Source organism: Siphateles boraxobius, unplaced genomic scaffold, assembly GCF_051911475.1.
Source record: "Siphateles boraxobius isolate OS27281-9 unplaced genomic scaffold, OSU_SipBor_1 66, whole genome shotgun sequence".
In the NCBI taxonomy this organism is placed as follows: domain Eukaryota; kingdom Metazoa; phylum Chordata; class Actinopteri; order Cypriniformes; family Leuciscidae; genus Siphateles; species Siphateles boraxobius.
In genome coordinates this window covers 10,297,787-10,317,879 of record NW_027509193.1, presented here as the reverse complement: position 1 = coordinate 10,317,879, position 20,093 = coordinate 10,297,787, and the positions used below count along the sequence as shown (strand labels likewise).

The window sequence follows — 20,093 nt, the reverse complement described above, 5'->3', positions numbered from 1 at the left end:
CTTATTTGTTTACCCAGCCATGATATGTTTAACAAATGCTGTGGGAGAAAAGGATGAAAAGACAAGATTATCATCTTCCCACTGGAAAGCAAAGATGGATCATAGACAAATATGGGGTGAGATTTTTTTTGTGTTTGTGAAAAAAGTCTCTTATGTTCATCAAGGCTGCTTTTATTTGATCACAGTAAAAATCATTAAAATAGCAATATTGTGAAATATTATTACAATTTAAAATAACTGTTTTTTATTTCAATGTATTTTGTCACTTTTGATCAATACATCCTTGCTGAATGAAAGCATTTAAAATGGGAGTATAGTACACTGTATATAGTAAGCTAAGTATTTGCAGCTTTTAAAATGTAAAAAAATGATCAGACCTTCATAGTTGATACAGCCGTTTGCATCTTCCTGTCCTGCCATTAGCTGTTCTACCTCAGATTCTGTCATCTTCTCACCTTGTAGGCAAGACATTGGACACTCTGTGGGTGCTTGTTTCTGGTGTTAATCTCAAGGTAAATATGTAAAAACGAGTCAAACACACATTTTAATAAGATGTTTATGTTCAGATAAATCTCTTACTAATTCAACAAAGCATTCATTGGGTTTTTTAGCAATGGAGCTTTTTTGTAGCGATGTTTTGTATTTACCCAACGTTGCAAGTACATGGCGAAGTTCAGCACCCATTACAGTGCCATTTCCTTCCTTGTCAAAGACTCTCAGGCCCTCAACAAAGTCCTCAAACGTGCCCTGATCTTTGGACTTGGACACGTGTTGGAACATAGGCAGGAAAGTCTCGAAGTCTATCAGTTTGGTGTTCATTTCTAGAGAAAATGGGTTTTGCAAACACATTTTAAAAAATTATTCATTTTAATTGTGCAATGTTTAGCCTACGGTCAAAGCACAGTTTATTTCTCTCACCCTCAGCTTTGGGTTTGCCAAGTACTTTGATGACCTCAGCATTTGTAGGATTTTGACCCAACGCCCTCATGACATCACCACACTGCGCTAAAGTGATCTTCATTTCACCAGTGAGTGTTCTGTCGAATAGCATGAAGGCCTCTTTAAATTCTGTGTGGATAAGATATTATGATATTGTATTGTTGATGAGGAAGAGATATGAAAAATCAACTTAGATATAATTCATTTAGAAAATGATTACCTTCAATCTGGTCAGCTGTAAACTCAACCTAGGGAGGGGAAAAAAAGGATTTTAGGGAACTTTTATAAGGAAGTTGATTGATTAGCATTGTGATTAATAATGGTAAAGTCTCAAACAAAGCTTTCTGGGGCCATTCAACAAAAGTCAGCTGTTCCCCCACTCATGTAGACTAAGAATAACAAACGTCTGGGACCAGAGGGAATTACAGTGAAACACCATCCGTTTTGTCCACTGGCGAAGAGACAAGAATGCTAAGCTGTAATATGGGAGACACCAGTGTGGTGTCTTTGAGCCATGATATTGTTTAGGGCACATAATGTACATAACAAGGCTAGAGCAATCAATATCTGAATGTTTTTAACTCAATAAGTTATATCATAAGATCAAAACGGTCACCTAAATGTTATTTTTTCGTGTGAGAAAGAAAGAAATAAGCTCTGTCCTTAATTGTCTTTGTCTGTAAAGGTCTACCTCCTTACGATTTTTGGGAAGAAGTTACTTCAGGTCTTTCCAATGTTTCTCATGATGCTCTAACGCTGAACTGTTAGTAAAATAGCAATACAGACAAAGCCATAAGTGTACGTACCTTGATGCTTTTTGGATCAAACTGAGGCTCCTTTGGTTTCTCTGGTTCAGGAGGGGGTGCTGGCTTTGCTGCTTCCTTCTTCGGTTCAGCTTTTTTAGGAGCCAATCTTCCAACAAGATGAAGAGCGGCAGGGTGTGAGACGGGAAACAGGAACGAGAATGTACTTTGAGAAGATTTATACCCTCCTCAATGCTCCTCGACTGCACCAAGAGGGTTGGTCCATCCCATCATCATCCTCCAAACAAGGACAGGAAAGCTGAAGTGTTCAAGCCAAACCCCTGAGACAGATGCATGATGGTATTAGAATTTTAACATTGATGAAAACCAGTAAACAGTTTATAGTTCATAATTATGCCCTCAAACTTTTCAGCTAGAGATTTTGGCACACTTTTCTACACTCTTACAAATAAAGTTTATTTATTGGAATCTATGTTTCAATGAAGAACCTTTTACATCCATAGAACCTTTCTATTGTACAAAAGGTTCTTTATAGTGGAAAAGGGTTCTTGAGATTATTCTAATGTGCTTTATTTCATCCTTATTGTGACATATGTGAAACGACTTCTCGGACAAGAAAAAATGTTGGGAGGTACTTGATTTACTTGACTATTGTTGTGATGTCATGTGAGTGATACAATTGATAATGGAGTGATATAAAGCAAAAATGGATCTTCTATGATATTGTTGTGAAAACCTCATTTTGTAACCTTTATTTTTAAGAGGGTAGTAAGATCTTGTTTGTCTATGTCTCTGATTAAACTTGCAGGTCCTGCAATGTCTGTAAAACTGTTGGCTTACAATTGAGGAGATGATGGAGGAAATTTCAGAGAACGCATTCCCATGGATAAATTTGGACACTTCTGGAAACTTGTCTCATTTACATTTGTATGTTTGTTTTACCCCTGTCTGCCATTGCTCAGTCAAACAGATTGTCCCGTCCTATGGCTCATGCCATGTTGCTGGTCGGAATGCTCAAATAAACTCTGCAATGTTTTGAACACCACAGTTTTAAACTTTCAGAGGATTCAACTTAAAAATGTCTTTCTTAGTTATCTCTCTGCATATTAATCTGCGATGAGAATTAAAAATATTACACATTTCACTTAATCACCAACTACAATGATTAAGAAAACAACTGTAACAATTTTCTGTAATTGTAATCCATTTTCTCCTGTTTAGATATTTGTTATATTTCACTGGACAGCCCTCTCTCTGTCTTTGTGACTTTCAAAAGATCAAGGGAATTATTAAGATTAACACTTGTTTTGCTATTAACAGAAACTGCTTGCCATTCTTGCTTTTTTAACCCCTAATGTCTTTTGTTCAGGCGTCTGGAGCAGACACCAGTAACAACAGTTTAAAAGAGAAGAAGCATCCTCCTGTTCACTCAGCCCTGAACCTCCTGTTCCAGATGGAAGGAATAATCTATGGATAATACAATGTGTGTGTAAATATGTTGGGGGAAAGTTGCCTTTAAAAGGAATACATTACAATATTGCTTAACGCCCTAAAAAAGCAACTAATTGTTTTACTTAATTAAAAGTAATGTGTTACGTTATTTTTAGGCTACTTTTTCTCAGCTGGGCTGGGCTTGTTTGTTTTTTAATAACAAAAAAAGGTTCTATTTTTGGCAAATGTAAATGCCCCTTTGCTTTCTCACCGTAAGTGAAATGAAAAAGCCTCAGGCTGAAGGAAGTGCAAATTTTTGCCTGTACAATATAGGCAGAACCTGATTTCACCAGAAGAATAATCATTCAATAAACATTTTAAGATATCAATGAATATCTATTTTGGACTATTTAAGTCTGCAGATTAGTGCATGCCCATAACTTCACTGAAAGCTCAAAATAGACATCCAGACAGAAAAAAAGAGTGTAGGTATAGAGAAGTGAATTAAACTCATATCCAGTAACCACTTTCTGACCTGCAACTGATCAACTTTCTGTCTGAACCTCACCTCCTAGATTAGATGTTCAATCTAAATTCCCCTTCCACGCTCCGTCTGTCAGTTCAGCTCTGGTGTAAATACCTTTAGTGGATCGCATAAGACAACACAGTAGGAGTGGAGTATAGACTCCTACTCATCCGGTATCTGTTTGCATGTATGGATCACCACGGCTGTGACACAGGACCCTCTTCTGTTGCTGTGATTTCATCCCCTCTAGGTCTCCCTCTGTGGGATGTCCCTCTCCAGACAGAGAGTCTGGTTTCATGCTGTTAAGCCTACATGAACTCTTACTGACAGGGTAGGAGGAGAGAAGTGTTTCCAGGATGTAAGTGTGTGCATAGTTTCAATGTCTTTTACTTCACTCTGTCTAGAACTTTATATAACTCGAGGTGGGTGACGGGTTGAATCATATAATTCCATGAGTCATATAACTCAATAAACTGTTGTCTAAAAGAACAATTTTGAAAATGTTGTGATGAGTGATTTAACTTGCAGCAACAACAGTGCCCTTAGTTCCTAAATTATAGTAAAAGTAGACTTCACCAAAATAAGCAACAGAATAGAATAGAATAGAAAAAACTATGGAAAATCAATAAAAAATACTATAAAATGATCTTCTATGACACATCTGAACTTCTGAAGCAAATCTCATCATTGACAGTAAATGATTCTCTTATCTATAATTTCTCTCTTTTTGTCTGTGCTCCACACGAGGGCAGCATTAACTAATTGTAGAAGTTGCTAATGCAGATTTGCTGTTGATCATCCAGTTGGAGAAAAGTTATTTGAGAATTGAAAGTGAAAGCTGCAAATTTCTCTTTTAATTTACTTTAACTTGATGTACTACAATAACTCAAATTGAAATTATAAAAAAAAAAACTTGTAGACATTTTTAATAAAAGTGACAAAAACTACTAAAATTACTAAAACTTTACCTAAAATGGAAAACTGAAAATACAAAAATACTTCAAAATATTAAAAAGGGGGAGAAAAAAAGCTAAAAGGACACCTAAAGGACATAGTCCAAGCCTAGAAATAAATTGGGGTCTGGATTGAACCAAACTCTGATTTCTTTGTCTATTTCTATACAGTTTAAAGACCCATTATTATTTAAAAAAAATAAAAATAAAGTAGGCTGTGTATCAAGTAGATAGTTTAAAATGCTGCTCTGTTACACCCAGAGCTGTAATAATGTCTGTTAACACAAAATAAATGGCAATGTTTTTATTACTAAATTGTGAAAATAATAATCCCAATATAACCTCTAAACCAAAATTGATCTCTTCAGCCCTTGAATTTTCTGGGGCAAGTTGTTTAAAGTATAGCCTAATCTGATTGGATTTCAGTGAACTGATTGGGTTAAATCTTGAAAATGGGTTGTTCAAAAGAAAAAGAAAAAAAGGATTCTGAAATCAGATTAGATCACAAAATCCAATCTGGGTTTTGATCTGGATCAGATTGTCAGGTTTTTTAACTTTTTTTTTTACTTTTAATTTTATTTGTAGATACCTTTGATCCCAAAAAAAAAACCATCTGGATTATCCTGATCCCAGTTGAAGGGTAGATTTCAGCAACAAAAAATTTACTGAAACTTTAAAACTGATCAAAAATACAATTAAAAATTGTATCATGTCATATATGCACACATTTCTATTTTTATAATGCTCTTGATTAGTTTAACTGTTAAAGTAATAAATTAGAAGTAGACATTAGACTACCTGTTAAGCCTTTCAGTGCAGTGAAATGAAAAAAGAGAGCTTTTGCCACCATGAAACAATCCCCCAAACAGCTGTCAATATCAAACGAAACTGAATTTTAATGCTTTTGTGTTCTCTTGCAAATGTTTTGCATTCCCTAAGAAACTTTGTTCACTTTCAAAACTTTTGAGTTCTTTGCGAATAAACACAAAATTTCTTGGAGAACGCAAAAGCATTAAAATATTATATTTTTTTCCATTACCATGTCCCTTTAGAGCTTCCGTAGGGGTCTGATAGTTCTGTTTCTTCTACCTATTCTTCTTAACATAGCTAACACCCTACAGTTGTGAAATGTAACCCCTTTTGGAGCATTGGTAATCCGAATTAGGTAATCTGAAATCGTGTGTATTTGGATCAGGGTGATCAAATCCTATTTTGCTTGAAAAATCAGCACAAAAGTAAGATGGATTACCTGATCCTTGATAGCAAAACATGGGAATTCCAAGTCTAGATCATTTTGATCCAGATTACATTTTTTGAACAACTGGGCCCTGATGCTCAAATCTAGTGTTCTTGTGTATTACTACAAATGACCAGTAGGTTGAGCCGTTGTGCTGCCAGTAGGCTGGCTATATGAGATGAAATGACAGGTGTTGAGACAGGTGGATTGACAGCTTCTGTCTGGGAATGGAGTTCAAGCTCAAGTCTGTTAGTCATATCCATTGGTCATATCTCAATATACACTTTTAAATAACTATTTTAGTTTCCTTTATATGCATTGTCACTTAAACCAATTATAACATTGCTATTTTTTGAAAATATTAATAATTTATATTGATTCCATTACATGATATTGATGTTCGCCCAATATGCTTTCTAGCGTGCTTGGAGAAGAAAAAGGTGTTATGAGGACCTTACTGAATTTGGCATGGCAAAATTCACAGTATGATAAACCTGACATCTGTTTGACCTCTCAAGTAATATTAAATTAATGCTGAATAGCAATACATCATGTCACAGACTACTTGGTGTCTCTAGTCCATTACTGAGTTTTCATTTGTGAATTACAACTCTGAATACACTATTGTTGTGTATGATGTTGCCTATTCTCTACAAAGCCTTTTTGTATTGGCAAATTCATGCATCAGATTTAACTTCTTCCAGAAATCCTCTGGAAATATACACATAAACCAAATGAAGAGAGAGAACAGAGGATCTCATATCCATGAATGCAGTCCATTCATTTAATTTCCTGTTTTCATCTTCTGATATTCTGAAAACATGACTTAATGCAGTTCTTCATAGAACATTGCGAAACATATGAAAATGTGCTGTGTATTTCCAGTGGAGTTGAATCGCTTTCACCACAAGTGAACAGAACTCTTCTATTCTCTAAAAGACTATTTCTATAAAGCCTGTAGGCCTATATAGGCTACATTCAATTATAGCCCACATATTTGTATTAACGCATTACATTCCTTTCACATCAGTATATGGTCAGCATTCATCATGAGAGTGAAACCTGTTTCTCAAATGTGAACATTTTGATTCATCTGACTGACAGTGAGTCGAATCCTTTGAATCTGTTGAACAAAATAATTTGAATCTGTTCAAATTGTGTTGACCAAAATCCTGTTGTTGACCAAAATCCTTTGAATCTGTTGACCAAAATTATTCCTTCGCTGCTTTTTTTCGGTGGCTTTTTGTGTCCTATGTGAGTCATTGGATTACTCACTCAACCGATCACGACCAAAATATAATATTTTATTAAAATTTGAGTGTCTAATAATTAATTTAAGACACTGCTGAAAGAGTGTCTCAGTTCATTCAGATAGCTGATTCGTTAAGTTCGTTCATAATGAAAACAGTTCCTCCAAGGGTGTTCATACTCAAAACTGTGACTCCTTCAATCAAGGAAGGTAGAACATTCAGTAGGTCCTACCAATTAAATGCTTCAAAGTCATCACTTTGTTAAAGACTTGTTGAAAAAAATGACTTGTTCATGAACAAAACACAACTAGACATAGGAGAGTCCAGTAGCCTATTGGCTGTTGTAGCACTTCAGGGAGGTCATAAATTAACGCGCTCACAGAAATAACTTGGTTACGTTTTAAAACGGGATAATTTCCAAACCGGACATCTTCTTCAGTGTGCTCATGGGCAACGAGAATATAATCTACATCATGTCAGGTCATGGTGTTGTTGCAATCAGTTGACAGATTGCCTGTTAAGTAATTCTATACAACTGTTTAATTTATTTCTCAACCGTGGTTAATTCGTTTCATTAAAATTATCCAGATGATTTCGTGCATCCATCTATATAACAACGCAAAAACGGCCTTATTCAATTTCACTTCTTTACTCCTGTCAGCGTGTTAAGGCAGCCTCGTACGTGAACTTTATTATCCATAATCATGTTTAAAATCTACCATTAGGTTGGTCTTAATCCAATTTGTATCCCTTAGGAGTGTGACAGTTGGGAGAAGTTGGCAGAGTGTCACAAGTTTAAGGCGAAGTGATGATCCTACCTGAGGCGTTTCTCAGGTTTCATACTAGACACCCGTGCGTAAGCGACAGCTGCCCGGAGCCTGGACTTTCTCCCAGACCAGCAAAAGTTTAAGCGTGGATTTGAAAGAACACTAGCCGAAGGACCTTACTACACGAAAAACCTTTTATTCTTGCTGAGAAAGGTAAAAAAAAATGTGTCAATTTTGATGGTCGTCTTGTACTGGCAACAGCTTTTAGTAAGTTAGCTAGTTGAAAGTAGGCTACTCTTGAATGTATTAGTCTTGAATAATTTGGCAATAGAGTTTGTTCTTAATATAAACTGGTTGCATTGTGCTTTTATGTAGCAAAAAAGCATTTCCAGATATTATGTTGGTCCAAAATGTGAGCTATAGCCTAGGCTACCTATCATGATACTACTTTTTCTTTTTGCCTTTAACACTTTCTGAGTATCATTTTGCCATGTCAGTTTAGTATTTTCTTTAACATTTCTGTTTCTATGACCTATTATATATTATATTATTATTGGAATAGCCATTTACACAGAAGTTCTCCTCCTGAGCCTTTATTGGTTGAAATAAGTGCTCTTTGTAAGGCCATCAAATATGCTAATATTTTACAGTAAACACCTCTAGTTGAATGACATACTTCATAATATATAAATAATTTGCTCAGAACAATTTCCACAGAACTAGTGATTATTATTCACGAGGCACTGATTGCTCCGAAGAGGTCACAGTAACACACTCTCTGAACACTGCGTGCCTCGTTCAACTGTCTGTCGGATAGTTTTCCTCTTAAAGATGATGTTCATGTATCCTACATGTATGCACTTACACTTAATTTTGCATTTGGCTTTGTTAGCATGGTCTGGAGAAAAATGCACTGATATAGCCTCCTGAAATAAGATTTTGAAATCAGATCTCTGGAGCTTCAGCTTCTTCCACAGTATTTTTTGCTGCTTCGACACAGCTTTGCATGTACCTGAAGTGAAAAACAGGTTGCAATCTATTTTTTTTTATACGTAAAATTCATAATCTAGAATCTTAGAATAGAACACTATAATAAAGTATACATTGGGGCCCGGAACATCATTCCTTATTGACCCCTATACCAATATGGACCAGCTTGTGGGGTGCCATGTCTTTTATTTAGCAATGTTTGTGGGTCTGCCGTGGGTTGGCATGACTGATATGAACATGAAGTACTGAGCACAGCAGTTGAGAGGAAACCGGGGCTTTGGCAGGTGTGTCAGCTGACATTCCTATACAGCTCATCATTACAGATTTGATTTGACTGTTGATTTGTGTCAGAGCCTATAGAGGAGGACACACAGGATCAAAATTATCCTAAAGTTTGTTATCAATGTATGGATGGTTTTTGTTTGTGATAATGCATATGCACAAATCCGTGCTTGTATGATTCTTGATCAAATTAGGAATCAGAAGAGACAGTGTTGTAATGCTTCTATTTACACTACTGTTTTCAAACAAACATTGTTCTTTAAAACGTTCTATTCATCAAATAATCCTGATAAAAATGCATCTGTTTCAGCACAGCTGTTTTCAATATTGATAAAAATAAGAAGCGTTTCTCGAGCAGCAAATCACCATATTATAATGATTTCTGAAGGATCATGTGACACTGAAGATTGGAGTAATAATGCTGAAAATTCAGCTTTGCATCACAGGATAGTGAGGATACATTTTTTAAAATATTCAAATAGGAAACATTTTACATTGTAATAATATTCCACAATATTACTGTTTTTGCTGCATTTTTGATCAAATAAATGCAGCATTGGTGAGCATAAGAGACTTTTGACCCCAAACTTCATGAACGGTAGTGTAGGCTCTATTTATTATTATTATTTACATTTAAAATTTACATGTTCATTTTACTTTTTACATATGTATTATTATTATTATTATTATCATTATTATTTTCTATTTTAACTTGACAGTATACAAGTTGAATTTGAAATCAACTTGACACAAAAATCTGAGGGTGCTTTCGCCTCTGGATTTCCAAATATACAGAATCCAGCTGTAATTAAAAAACAAAACAATATAAAACGTTTTGCAAATAGGTCATTAAAATAAATTGCTCTAGAAAATCTAAAATTAAGAAATAATTGTTGAAAGTATTGTTGAGAGGTTGTGGTTCTTTGCCTATAGAGTGACTTTTTTTTTAATGGAGAAAGTCTCAAAACCTTTTTGAGACTTTAAAAAAGAGCAGTTACTAGGAACGTTACTAGGAACCATATGTTACATTGATTTAACCACGGTCCTGAGATGATGTTGGCTCGACGGTAAGCAGAGTGTAGGCTGTTTACCGTTGCCAGACAAATTGGTGCATGAATATAGAATTCATCTTTTATAGCCAAGCCTTATTTGTGGAGACACTTTGAGATGTTGAACTGCTGACCAGACCTGTATATACATATACTATCTCTCCCTGCCCTTAGATAAGGTATTGAGACTCAGATTCACATTTCATTTCACTGCATGGCTGAGGCTGTTTCATGTCACTGCAGGATGTCCATGTAAAACTAGTGGCGTGAGTTCCCTTTGATCTGGCCATTAGAGCCGGCATTCTGTCTCCCCTTGCGTCTCTCAGCATATTCACCTCCAGAGACATCCGGCTCTCTGGACTATGTTTACAGACATGCTGAACTCAGATGGTATAATGAACATGTGTAAGTGTGTGCGCACTGTGTAGTCAAGCACAAATAGTCTGAATATTATTTAGTGTCAGTTTGAATATGTTAAATTATTGTACGTTTTTTAAATACAGTAGTTAAAGACAGGCAGGTAACCCTAAGGATGTAGCTTTAAAGCCTAAAAAATTATTATTTTCTTTGTAGTTTATATTTGAAATAGATTAGAGAGTACTGGTATTTCTGTCAAATCCAACCTATTTATTTGTTAAGTAACAATACCACCTTTTTTGTGTAGTATTGGAAGCATCATCTCAATTCTTGTGAAAAAATGTGGCTGTTGTACAGTATCGTACCGTTTACTACCGTTCATAGGTTTTTATAAAGAAATTAAGTAAGTAATAGTGATAGTAAGTAGTAAGTAGTAAGATATCATAGTAAGTAAGATCGTGCAACTGAACTTCAAAAAAATGCTCATTGGGAACAAAACAAAAGGTCAGGAGTTATAAATATAAAAAAAGCTAGTTTTAATAGCTAGTGTGCTTTATGCAATTTTACTGTTTGCTATGGTATTGAAACTATAATCAAGAATCGTTGAATTCCATTTGTATTGGCAGGTCATTTTTTGATTGCTTAAATTCTGATGTCGTAACAACCCTACCATGGAATCATCTGTTAAATGGTCACCTGCTATCTTGCTAAGTGAGATGGTGGGCTGTTTTGTCTTTAGGCTGTCGATGGCTTCATCTGCTGATCTTTGGAACTGAGAGGATCGAATGCATGCTCTTGACTTGAACCTCTAGGCCCTTCATTCCCTGATCATCTACTCTCCTGCTACTTATTGCCAGGCCCCACCAAAGCTTGCGACCTCTCTGCCAGGCTTATGCCACAAGTAAGAAAGCAAGACATCTCGGGGGGCCAGGTCACCCCCTGTCCCGCGGGCCTTCATTAGACACACAGATCAGGTTGGAGTCTCTGTCTCGTATTAATACCTGTCAGCAGCCCAAACTCCATTTAAGTCCCGACTCTGCTTCCTAGTAGAGACGCCTGCGCTGCCATCAGACTGCAGGCTCGCTGGACGTCCGTGTTGACTCTGCTTCTCAGGCTTGGTTGTGCATGGGAATGGAGGGTTTGACAACAGATTCATTGTTTAAAGCCAGGCCATCGGCTGTTTGTGGCATTTAAAGGGTATCCAGTTTTCTCAGTTTGGGAGCACAAAAGCATTTCAGGGACAGTGGGTCATGAGATGACTGATACATGGGCACCTTGAGACTGGAGCACAGGGGCGATGAAGTTTCTCACCTCTGGATTTAATTAGTTTGCCCATTTAACTCAGACGCATGCCTAGCACAAGGCAGATCATCACTTCCTACGCTGCCCTTCAGCACTGGAAATCTATACCATGATTACTTAATAAAGATGCATTATTGGTATACATTTCCCTCTTGGAATCCTCAGATCTTATGTCAACAAATTTTTGCCTGTGCTGACATTGAAGACACACTCATCATTCACATTTCATATTGGTATAAATGAAGAGTGGGGTTCCTAAGTCAGAGACCATTTGTGCAAGTGCTAATATTTAGTGAGCTTAGTATTATACAGTTCTATCTCCGTTTAGGGTAGTTCTGAGATATTGAGCATCAAAGTTTTTACATCCCAGCTGGCAAAACTGTTATGTAGTATAATATATTATTATAGCTCAACAAGACCATCACCCTACAGGTACTTTGAGGATAGAATATCAAAATCCTGGCACATTTGGAAATGGGATTTTTTAAGATGGCCCAAATGGAGATAGAACCTTATAATTCTGAGAGCTCTGATTCTGTTTGGAATTATACGGTTCTATCTCCACTTTTACAAATAAAACCCCACATTTCAAAGAATAAATGTATATAGCCATTGATTTTAATCAATTTATATATTTATAATACAAGCACACAGCTTGTAGTATATAATATAATATATAATAGTATTATACATCAAAGCCAAGCAAGTTTGTCAGAAAAAAATTTACAGAACATGGACATGGAAAAATTACAGCTAAACAAAAAATGTTTTCTTCACAATACTACACCCCACTCCTCTGTACTGTAAAAACATTTAGGACGAATCTTACATACTTTAAAAACGGTTATTTTAGTATATTAAAACATAAAAAATATTGTGCAACATCATGAAAGTCATGTTTTCATCCCTTTCCACCCCCACCCCCTCTGTGCTCTGAAACATTTTAAAAACAGTGTTCATTTCATTTAAAAGATTCTAAACACACTTCTAATCAATAATGTATTGTTGTAATTCATTCGATTCTTTTTAAATCCTCCACCCTTGACATCCCCTCTTCTCCACCAGTAAACCCCCCTACACACACTGTTAAATACAATATTGATCCAATATTACAGGTGCTGGTCATATAATTAGAATATCATCAAAAAGTTGATTTTAGTAATTCCATTCAAAAATATTATATTCATTCATTTCACACAGACTTATATATTTCAAGTGTTCATTCCTTTTCATTTTGATGATTATAACTGACAACTAATGAAAACCCCAAAATCAGTATCTCAGAAAATTTGAATATTGTGAAAAGGGTCAATATTGAAGACACCTGGTGCCACACTCTAATCAGCTAATTAACTCAAAACACCTGCAAAGGCCTTTAAGTGGTCTCTCAGTCTAGTTCTGCAGGCTACACAATCATGGGGAAGACTGCTAACTTGACATCTTGCACAAGGAGGGCAAGACACAAAAGGTCATTGCTAAAGAGTCTGGCTGTTCACAGACCTGTGCGTCCAAGCACATTAATAGAGAGGCGAAGGGAAGGAAAAGATGTGGTAGAAAAAAGTGTACAAGCAATAGGGATAACCGCACTCTGGAGAGGATTGTGAAACAAAACCCATTCAAAAATGTGGGGAATATTCACAAAGAGTGGACTGCAGCTGGAGTCAGTGCTTCAAGAACCCCCACGCACAGACATTTGCAAGACATGGGTTTCAGCTGTCGCATTCCTTGTGTCAAGCCACTCTTGAACAAGACACAGCGTCAGAAGCGTCTCGCCTGGGCTAAAGACAAAAAGGACTGGACTGCTGCTGAGTGGTCCAAATTTATGTTCTCTGATGAAAGTAAATTTTGCATTTCCTTTGGAAATCAAGGTCCCAGAGTCTGGAGGAAGAGAGGAGAGGTACAGAATCCACGTTGCTTGAAGTCCAGTGTAAAGTTTCCACAGTCAGTGATAGTTTGGGGTGCCATGTCATCTGCTGGTGTTGGTCCACAGTGTTTTCTGAGGTCCAAGGTCAACACAGCCGTCTACCAGGAAGTTTTAGAGCACTTCATGCTTCCTGCTGCTGACCAACTTTATGGAGATGCAGATTTCATTTTCCAACAGGACTTGGCACCTGCACACAGTGCCAAAGCTACAAGTACCTGGTTTAAGGACCATGGGATCCCTGTTCTTAATTGGCCAGCAAACTCGCCTGACCTTAACCCTATAGAAAATCTATGGGGTATTGTGAAGAGGAAGATGCGATACGCCAGACCCAATAATGCAGAAGAGCCGAAGGCCACTATCAGAGCAACCTGGGCTCTCATAACACCTGCGCAGTGCCACAGACTGATAGACTTCATGCCACGCCGGATTGCTGCAGTAATTCAGGCAAAAGGAGCCCCAACTAAGTATTGAGTGCTGTACATGCTCATACTTTTCATGTTCATACTTTTCAGTTGGCCAACATTTCTAAAAATCCTTTTTTTGTATTGGTCTTAGTAATATTCAAATTTTCGGATATACTGAATTTGGGATTTTCATTAGTTGTCAGTTTCAATCTTCACAATTAAAAGAAATAAACATTTGAAATATGTCAGTCTGTGTGTAATGAATTAATTTAATATCCAAATTTCACTTTTTGAATGGAATTACTGAAATAAATCAACTTTTTGATGATATTCTAATTATATAACCAGCACCTGTATAATAATGTCTCAGTTTATTATTTTGTTTTATGGCACTGAGAACATAGTTTGGGTATTGTACAAACAAAGGCACGGTAAATACAAGAGAAATTCCACACATCTATAGAAGTACCCACAACTAGATTCTGCTGTCCTCTTTCCCGCTCCCACTCCCTTTGGAGGACTTTCACCACTATCATCATTTCTGTAACAACATTTTTTAAAAATTATTATCCTGATATAAATGGGGCAACTTTTATCAAGACACCAATAAGCTAGCAAGCTTAAAAAGCTAGTTAGCTTGCATTTATGAAAGGGGAGTAAGTTAGAAATTGGCGTTATGTTAGTCTGCAGTCATCAAGACACCAATAATCTAGCAAGCTTAAAAAGCTAGAAGCTTGCATTTATGGAAGGGGAGTAAAGTTAGAAATTGGTGTTATGTTAGCTAAGCTGCAGTTGCCCATCTACAAGGATACAAGGATGTTTATTTGTCAAATACATAGATTTACAGGTGCAAAACTGTAAGCGAGCTGTTGGTGAGCTAGTAAACTAATGCTAACGTTCGCTAATTTACATCAGCTAGCTAATGATATGTGCTTCAATTTACCGATCTCTTCTAGTGCTGGCGTCTGTACATTTACGTCTTTTGGGCGACATTGCCGACTTCAAATGTCCAGCCCTTAGCTCTGTGTCCAGGCTACAGAGCTAAGAGGTGGGTTTTGATTGGTCCGTCCGTGTTCATTCAGGTTTTTCATTAGATATTGAATCTACTGGAGATAGAACCTTATAATCCCAACTCGGTTTATGTTTTGTGAGATGGAACCTTTTTATTTTATTAATAACTACTAACAAAATATTTTTTTTTACAAAAATAACACCACACAGGCATTAATAAACACCTAATGGATAAGATTATGTCAAAAACTCAATTTCGACCAAAAGTGGAGATAGAACCGTATAATTCTAAGCTCACGATTTTCTAATTTAACACAATTTTTTAAATGGTGTTGTTGTAAAATTTAATTAAAGAAGTCTTAGTATTTGGTTTGTCCCTCTTCTGCTTAAATAACAGCAACACTCGAGTTGCATGAACCCTTTGAAAAACCTGATGATTTTAGTTGAATATAAAAATATGTACACTACCCTTCATAAGTTTGGGGTCAGTAAGATTTTTTTAAAGATCAATTTTAATGTTTATTTCTCATCAAGGATGCATTTAAAGGGATAGTTCACCCAAAAATGAAAATTCTACCATCATTTAGTAAAGTTGTTTTAAACCTGTATGAATTAATTTGTTCTGTTGACACAAAAGAAGATATTTTGAAGAATGTCTGTAACCAAAGAGTTGATGGACCCCATTGACTTCCATAGTATGAAAAAAAACACTATGGATGTCAATGGGGTCCATCAAGTGTTTGGTTACAGACATTCTTCAAAATCGTCTGTTGTGTTCAACAGAAGAAAGAAAATCAGGTTTACAGGTTTAGAACAACTTGAGGGTGGGCCAAATAATGACAGAATTTTCATTTTTGTGTGAACTATCCCTTTAAATTGATCAAAACTGACAGTGAAGGCATTTATAATGCTACACAAGATTTCTATTTCAAATTAATACTGTTCTTTTTAACTTTCTATTCGTCAAAGAATCATGAAAAAATGTATCAAGATTTTCACAAAAATATTAAGCAGCAACTGTTTTCTATATTGATGATAATAATAATAATGTTTATTGAGCATCAAATCATCATATTAGAATGATTTCTGAAGGATAATTGTGACTGAAGACTGGAGTAATAAGGCTGATAATTCAGCTTTGCATTACATGAATAAATTGCATTTTAAACTATATTCAAATAGAAATCATTGATTTTAAATTGTAAGGGTTAGGATAAAACTCACAATTTTTACTGTATTTTTGATTAAACAAATGGAGCCTTGATATAAAGTGACTTCTTACCAACCCCAACCTATTGAACTTTAATTTGTAAAAAAAAAAAAAAAAAAAACCTGCGGGTCTCAGTGTGTGCATGTGTGCGCCATTGTCTATGACTGTGTGATGGCAGTATGATTGAAATGTTTTCTCCTTTTCATCATCGGAAAATAAAACTCTTGGTTGCACGATTGGATGTAAAGTGATCCCTGCTTGTCACAGCAGTAGAGTTTAGCCTTAGAGTTTAGTGTGTTCTTGGCTGCTTGGGTAAGGTCTTGATTCTCGTGGTTGCTTGGCTGCTAGAACTGAAATTGGAGAAATACAGTCCCGGCGGGTCTATCAGAATGATAAGCCATTGAGACATTTGAGTGCCTAACCCTGATAACATTTCTGAGGAGACAAGGAGAGTTGTGTGTGTGTGTAACTGGTATTTCCTTCGTCATGAGGACTAAATGTCTCTAAGGATAGTAATACAAGTTTTGACCTTAAGGGAATTGTTTTTGGTCCCCATGAGGAAAACCGCCTATAAATCAGACTAAATGAAAATGTAAAAATGCAGAAAGTTTTATGTGATGGGTAGGTTGTGGGGTATGGATAGAATATACAGTTTGTAAAGTATAAAAATCATTGTCAACGGAATGTCCCCATAAAACATGGAAACCAGTGTGTGTGTGTAGCACCAATTAAGTTGTGAGATGAAGACCACATTCTGTAACCCAGAGTTTTATTTTCCAATGACAAAAAGGACAAAACATCTCAATCATACGGCCATCCCACAGTCACAGATAATGGCGCACAGGTCCAATTACAACAAAATTTATTTAGAGCTACTGTTGCAAAACGGAGAGCAAAGATGTACATGTTTTGGTGTGTGAATGATGCTTTACCAGCGTTGGCTTGCCACTGAGAGAGATGGGAGATGTAGTGTAGTGTAGAGTAGTTTCAAAGGTCTGTCACATCATCAAGCAGCTAAATGAGTATGATTTCACATAATCAGAAAGAGCAGAATAGCTGTTGTTAAGGGTGATTAGTAATGTCAGAGGTCACTGGAGAGGAGGGATACTGCCATGTCCCAAACATTGCTGGAGTCCTTTCTTAGTATCAGTGCAGTGTTAGCAGAATTCACCTGACGCTGTTGATCTTGACATGGTTTCGCTTTCCTCATTAAATGTTCAAGAATAGGATTTAAGGACAGCGTCTATAGATCTGAATTCATACGTGGAGTATTTCGCTCCGGCACGTTGCAATCACACAAGGTGAGGACCCTAGACACGAGGCGATCGGCAAGCGTCAGGGTGTTGAAGTGTGCTGGAGTAGAAGTGAGATATGACTCCATGAGAGAGGGGGAAAAGAAACGAGAACACAATGCGATGCATGTGAAAGAGAACCAGAAGATAGAGACTGAGAGACTTTAGTAAAAGCTGTCTGTGTCCAAGGCCCTTTAAAACTACATTATGGCGTCCCTTTATCAGAGCTACGAGTGGTTTTTTGACAGGCCGCTGATGGATGAACGGTACTGTATTTCATATCTGAGAGACCGGTTGAGGCTGCGCGACCCAGCGGCGGCGGGGTGATGGACTAGTATAGTGCCCACTTGTAGCTGTGACAAAGTGTTGTCATGAACACTGTTGTAATGCTTGCTCAAAAAAGCTCCCTTCGTCATGACTTGAACGGAGACATTGCGGAGACATTATTCATTGTAAGTCATCTCTGAATACAGTCAGAACTAATTGGTAGGTCCAGTTGTATATTCTTCTTTAATATTGTTTTAGTCAGTCAGTTTTTGCTTCTCTTTTATTTTCCACCAGTTTAGTGGCTCTTGGTCCTTGTTTGTTAGCTTTGAGGCTATGCTAGTGTACTCTAACTAGTTGATGACGGTTCCCTTTGTGCTCAAAATGTCTTTCTCTTGACCAAAAATATTGATGACTCATGTTGAACTCCACAGACTTTTGTCCAATCACATGCTTTTCCTATTTTAATACATTTTAAAGTTCAGTTTTCAGTTCAATGTCACATGATTTTTAAATAATGCTGGGTTGTTTCAACACATGTTTGGGTCAAATATGGACAAACCAAACCGTTGGGTTTAAAAATGTAATTCAAAAATTTAAACCAACGGTTGGGTTTGTCCATATTTTACCTAAACATGGGTTGAAACTACCCAGTCATTTTTAGGAGTGTAATATGCTGATTTGGTGCCCAAGAAACATTTCTTGTTATAATCAAGAATTTCAATAATGTTGAAAACAGTTGTACTGCTTACTATTTATCAATTTGATGTGTCTGTGCTAAATAAAAGTGTTTGTTTAAAAAAATAAAAATATTATTCTTACTGACGACAAACATTTAAACGGTGGTATATGCCTAACCCAAACTTCTTGTTTTAATATAAATATGTCAACACTGAACAGAAAACTGTACTCATCAAGCCATTTCATGCAGTCTTTTACTTTGCTAACATTAGGCATTGAGTTAAGTGCGAGAGCTACCTGAGTATTTTCCCTGACAGAGCATGTGTTTTTTTTTGTTTTTTTTTGCTTTGAAGTAATTTAACTTTAGAAAAACAAGAACAGCTATTTTATCATTACAATGGTGAACTTTATTGATGCCTTTTTTAAGGATTTTTGCCTTATGCTGTTGCACTCTTTTTTTTTTGAATGTGCTTTAGATAAGTGTCTGCTAAGTGCTTATATGAAAATGGAGATTTTATTCAGTTTACAATTTCTGCAGTGTAGTTGGTAAAAATAGCCTTGTAGAGGAATCCGATATAGTATTGTAATATTGCTAGTTGACTGCTCCCTTTTGAATATGTAATATCTCTTATTTGTGAGAGACTGAGAATGTGTAAGAGGCTCAGAAATATGGTCTGCCGTCAGTCCTCCACATGATACGGTACATCGGCACCTCTCCACAAACATCCTGTTTTGAAACCTCCGCTCAACCCCCACAACACCCCCACCCCCACCTCACCCTTTGAAATGGTACGTGCCTGTGGTTTCCTTCAATGCCTCTCAAATGATCCTTGCAATAGAGCCAAAGACCTAAAGCCATGCAACTTTGTTTCCGGAACAAACACCTGTTTCTTTGAGACAGTCTGTTGCTCACCTCCCACTGTAAACTTCCACCCCACTGCCCTGCTCTGCCCTCCCTCATGTGGTACGTCCTGAGTCAGTGCAGATCTGTCAATGTGAATAAACTACTGCATATTTTATAGGCTACATTTGGTATTTCCTTAACTCATCTATATGTTTTGCTTATCTGCTGTATGTTCATTGAAGTTCTGCTGTGATGCATACAGATGCAGACAAATGGGTCTTCAACTTTTATGTTCTATTGGCTTAATGATTTCAACTTAAAAAAATATATATATTTTTTACTTTTTACCAGACCGTCATCATTTATTTGAGCTATTTTTAGCATGCATACCATTTACCTTAATATAAACATTCATCATAATAATGTGAAATATGACATGTTTAAACTAAGAAAACATAAAATAAACAAATCATTTCAATATTTATTGTATGAAAACTATATATTATTCTTAATATTATATATATATATATATATATATATATATATATATATATATATATATTGTAATATTAATATAAAATATTAGTATTGAAATGAAAAGAATGCATTTCATTTT

At 36.3% G+C, this 20,093-nt stretch overlaps 1 protein-coding gene across 1 annotated transcript; it reads right to left on the bottom strand.

The window, feature by feature from the left end:
- On the bottom strand, positions 1–7,984 carry myl4 (myosin, light chain 4, alkali; atrial, embryonic). The gene is made up of 7 exons (XM_077212179.1): positions 7,919–7,984; positions 1,746–2,023; positions 1,160–1,187; positions 919–1,068; positions 648–821; positions 378–455; positions 1–38 (listed from the first exon to the last, which is right to left on the bottom strand). The coding sequence occupies exons 4-7, from the start codon at positions 1,049–1,051 to the stop codon at positions 10–12; spliced, it is 414 nt and encodes a 137-aa protein (XP_077068294.1). The 5' UTR covers positions 1,052–1,068; positions 1,160–1,187; positions 1,746–2,023; positions 7,919–7,984; the 3' UTR covers positions 1–9.
- Between the last annotated feature and the right edge of the window lie 12,109 nt (positions 7,985–20,093).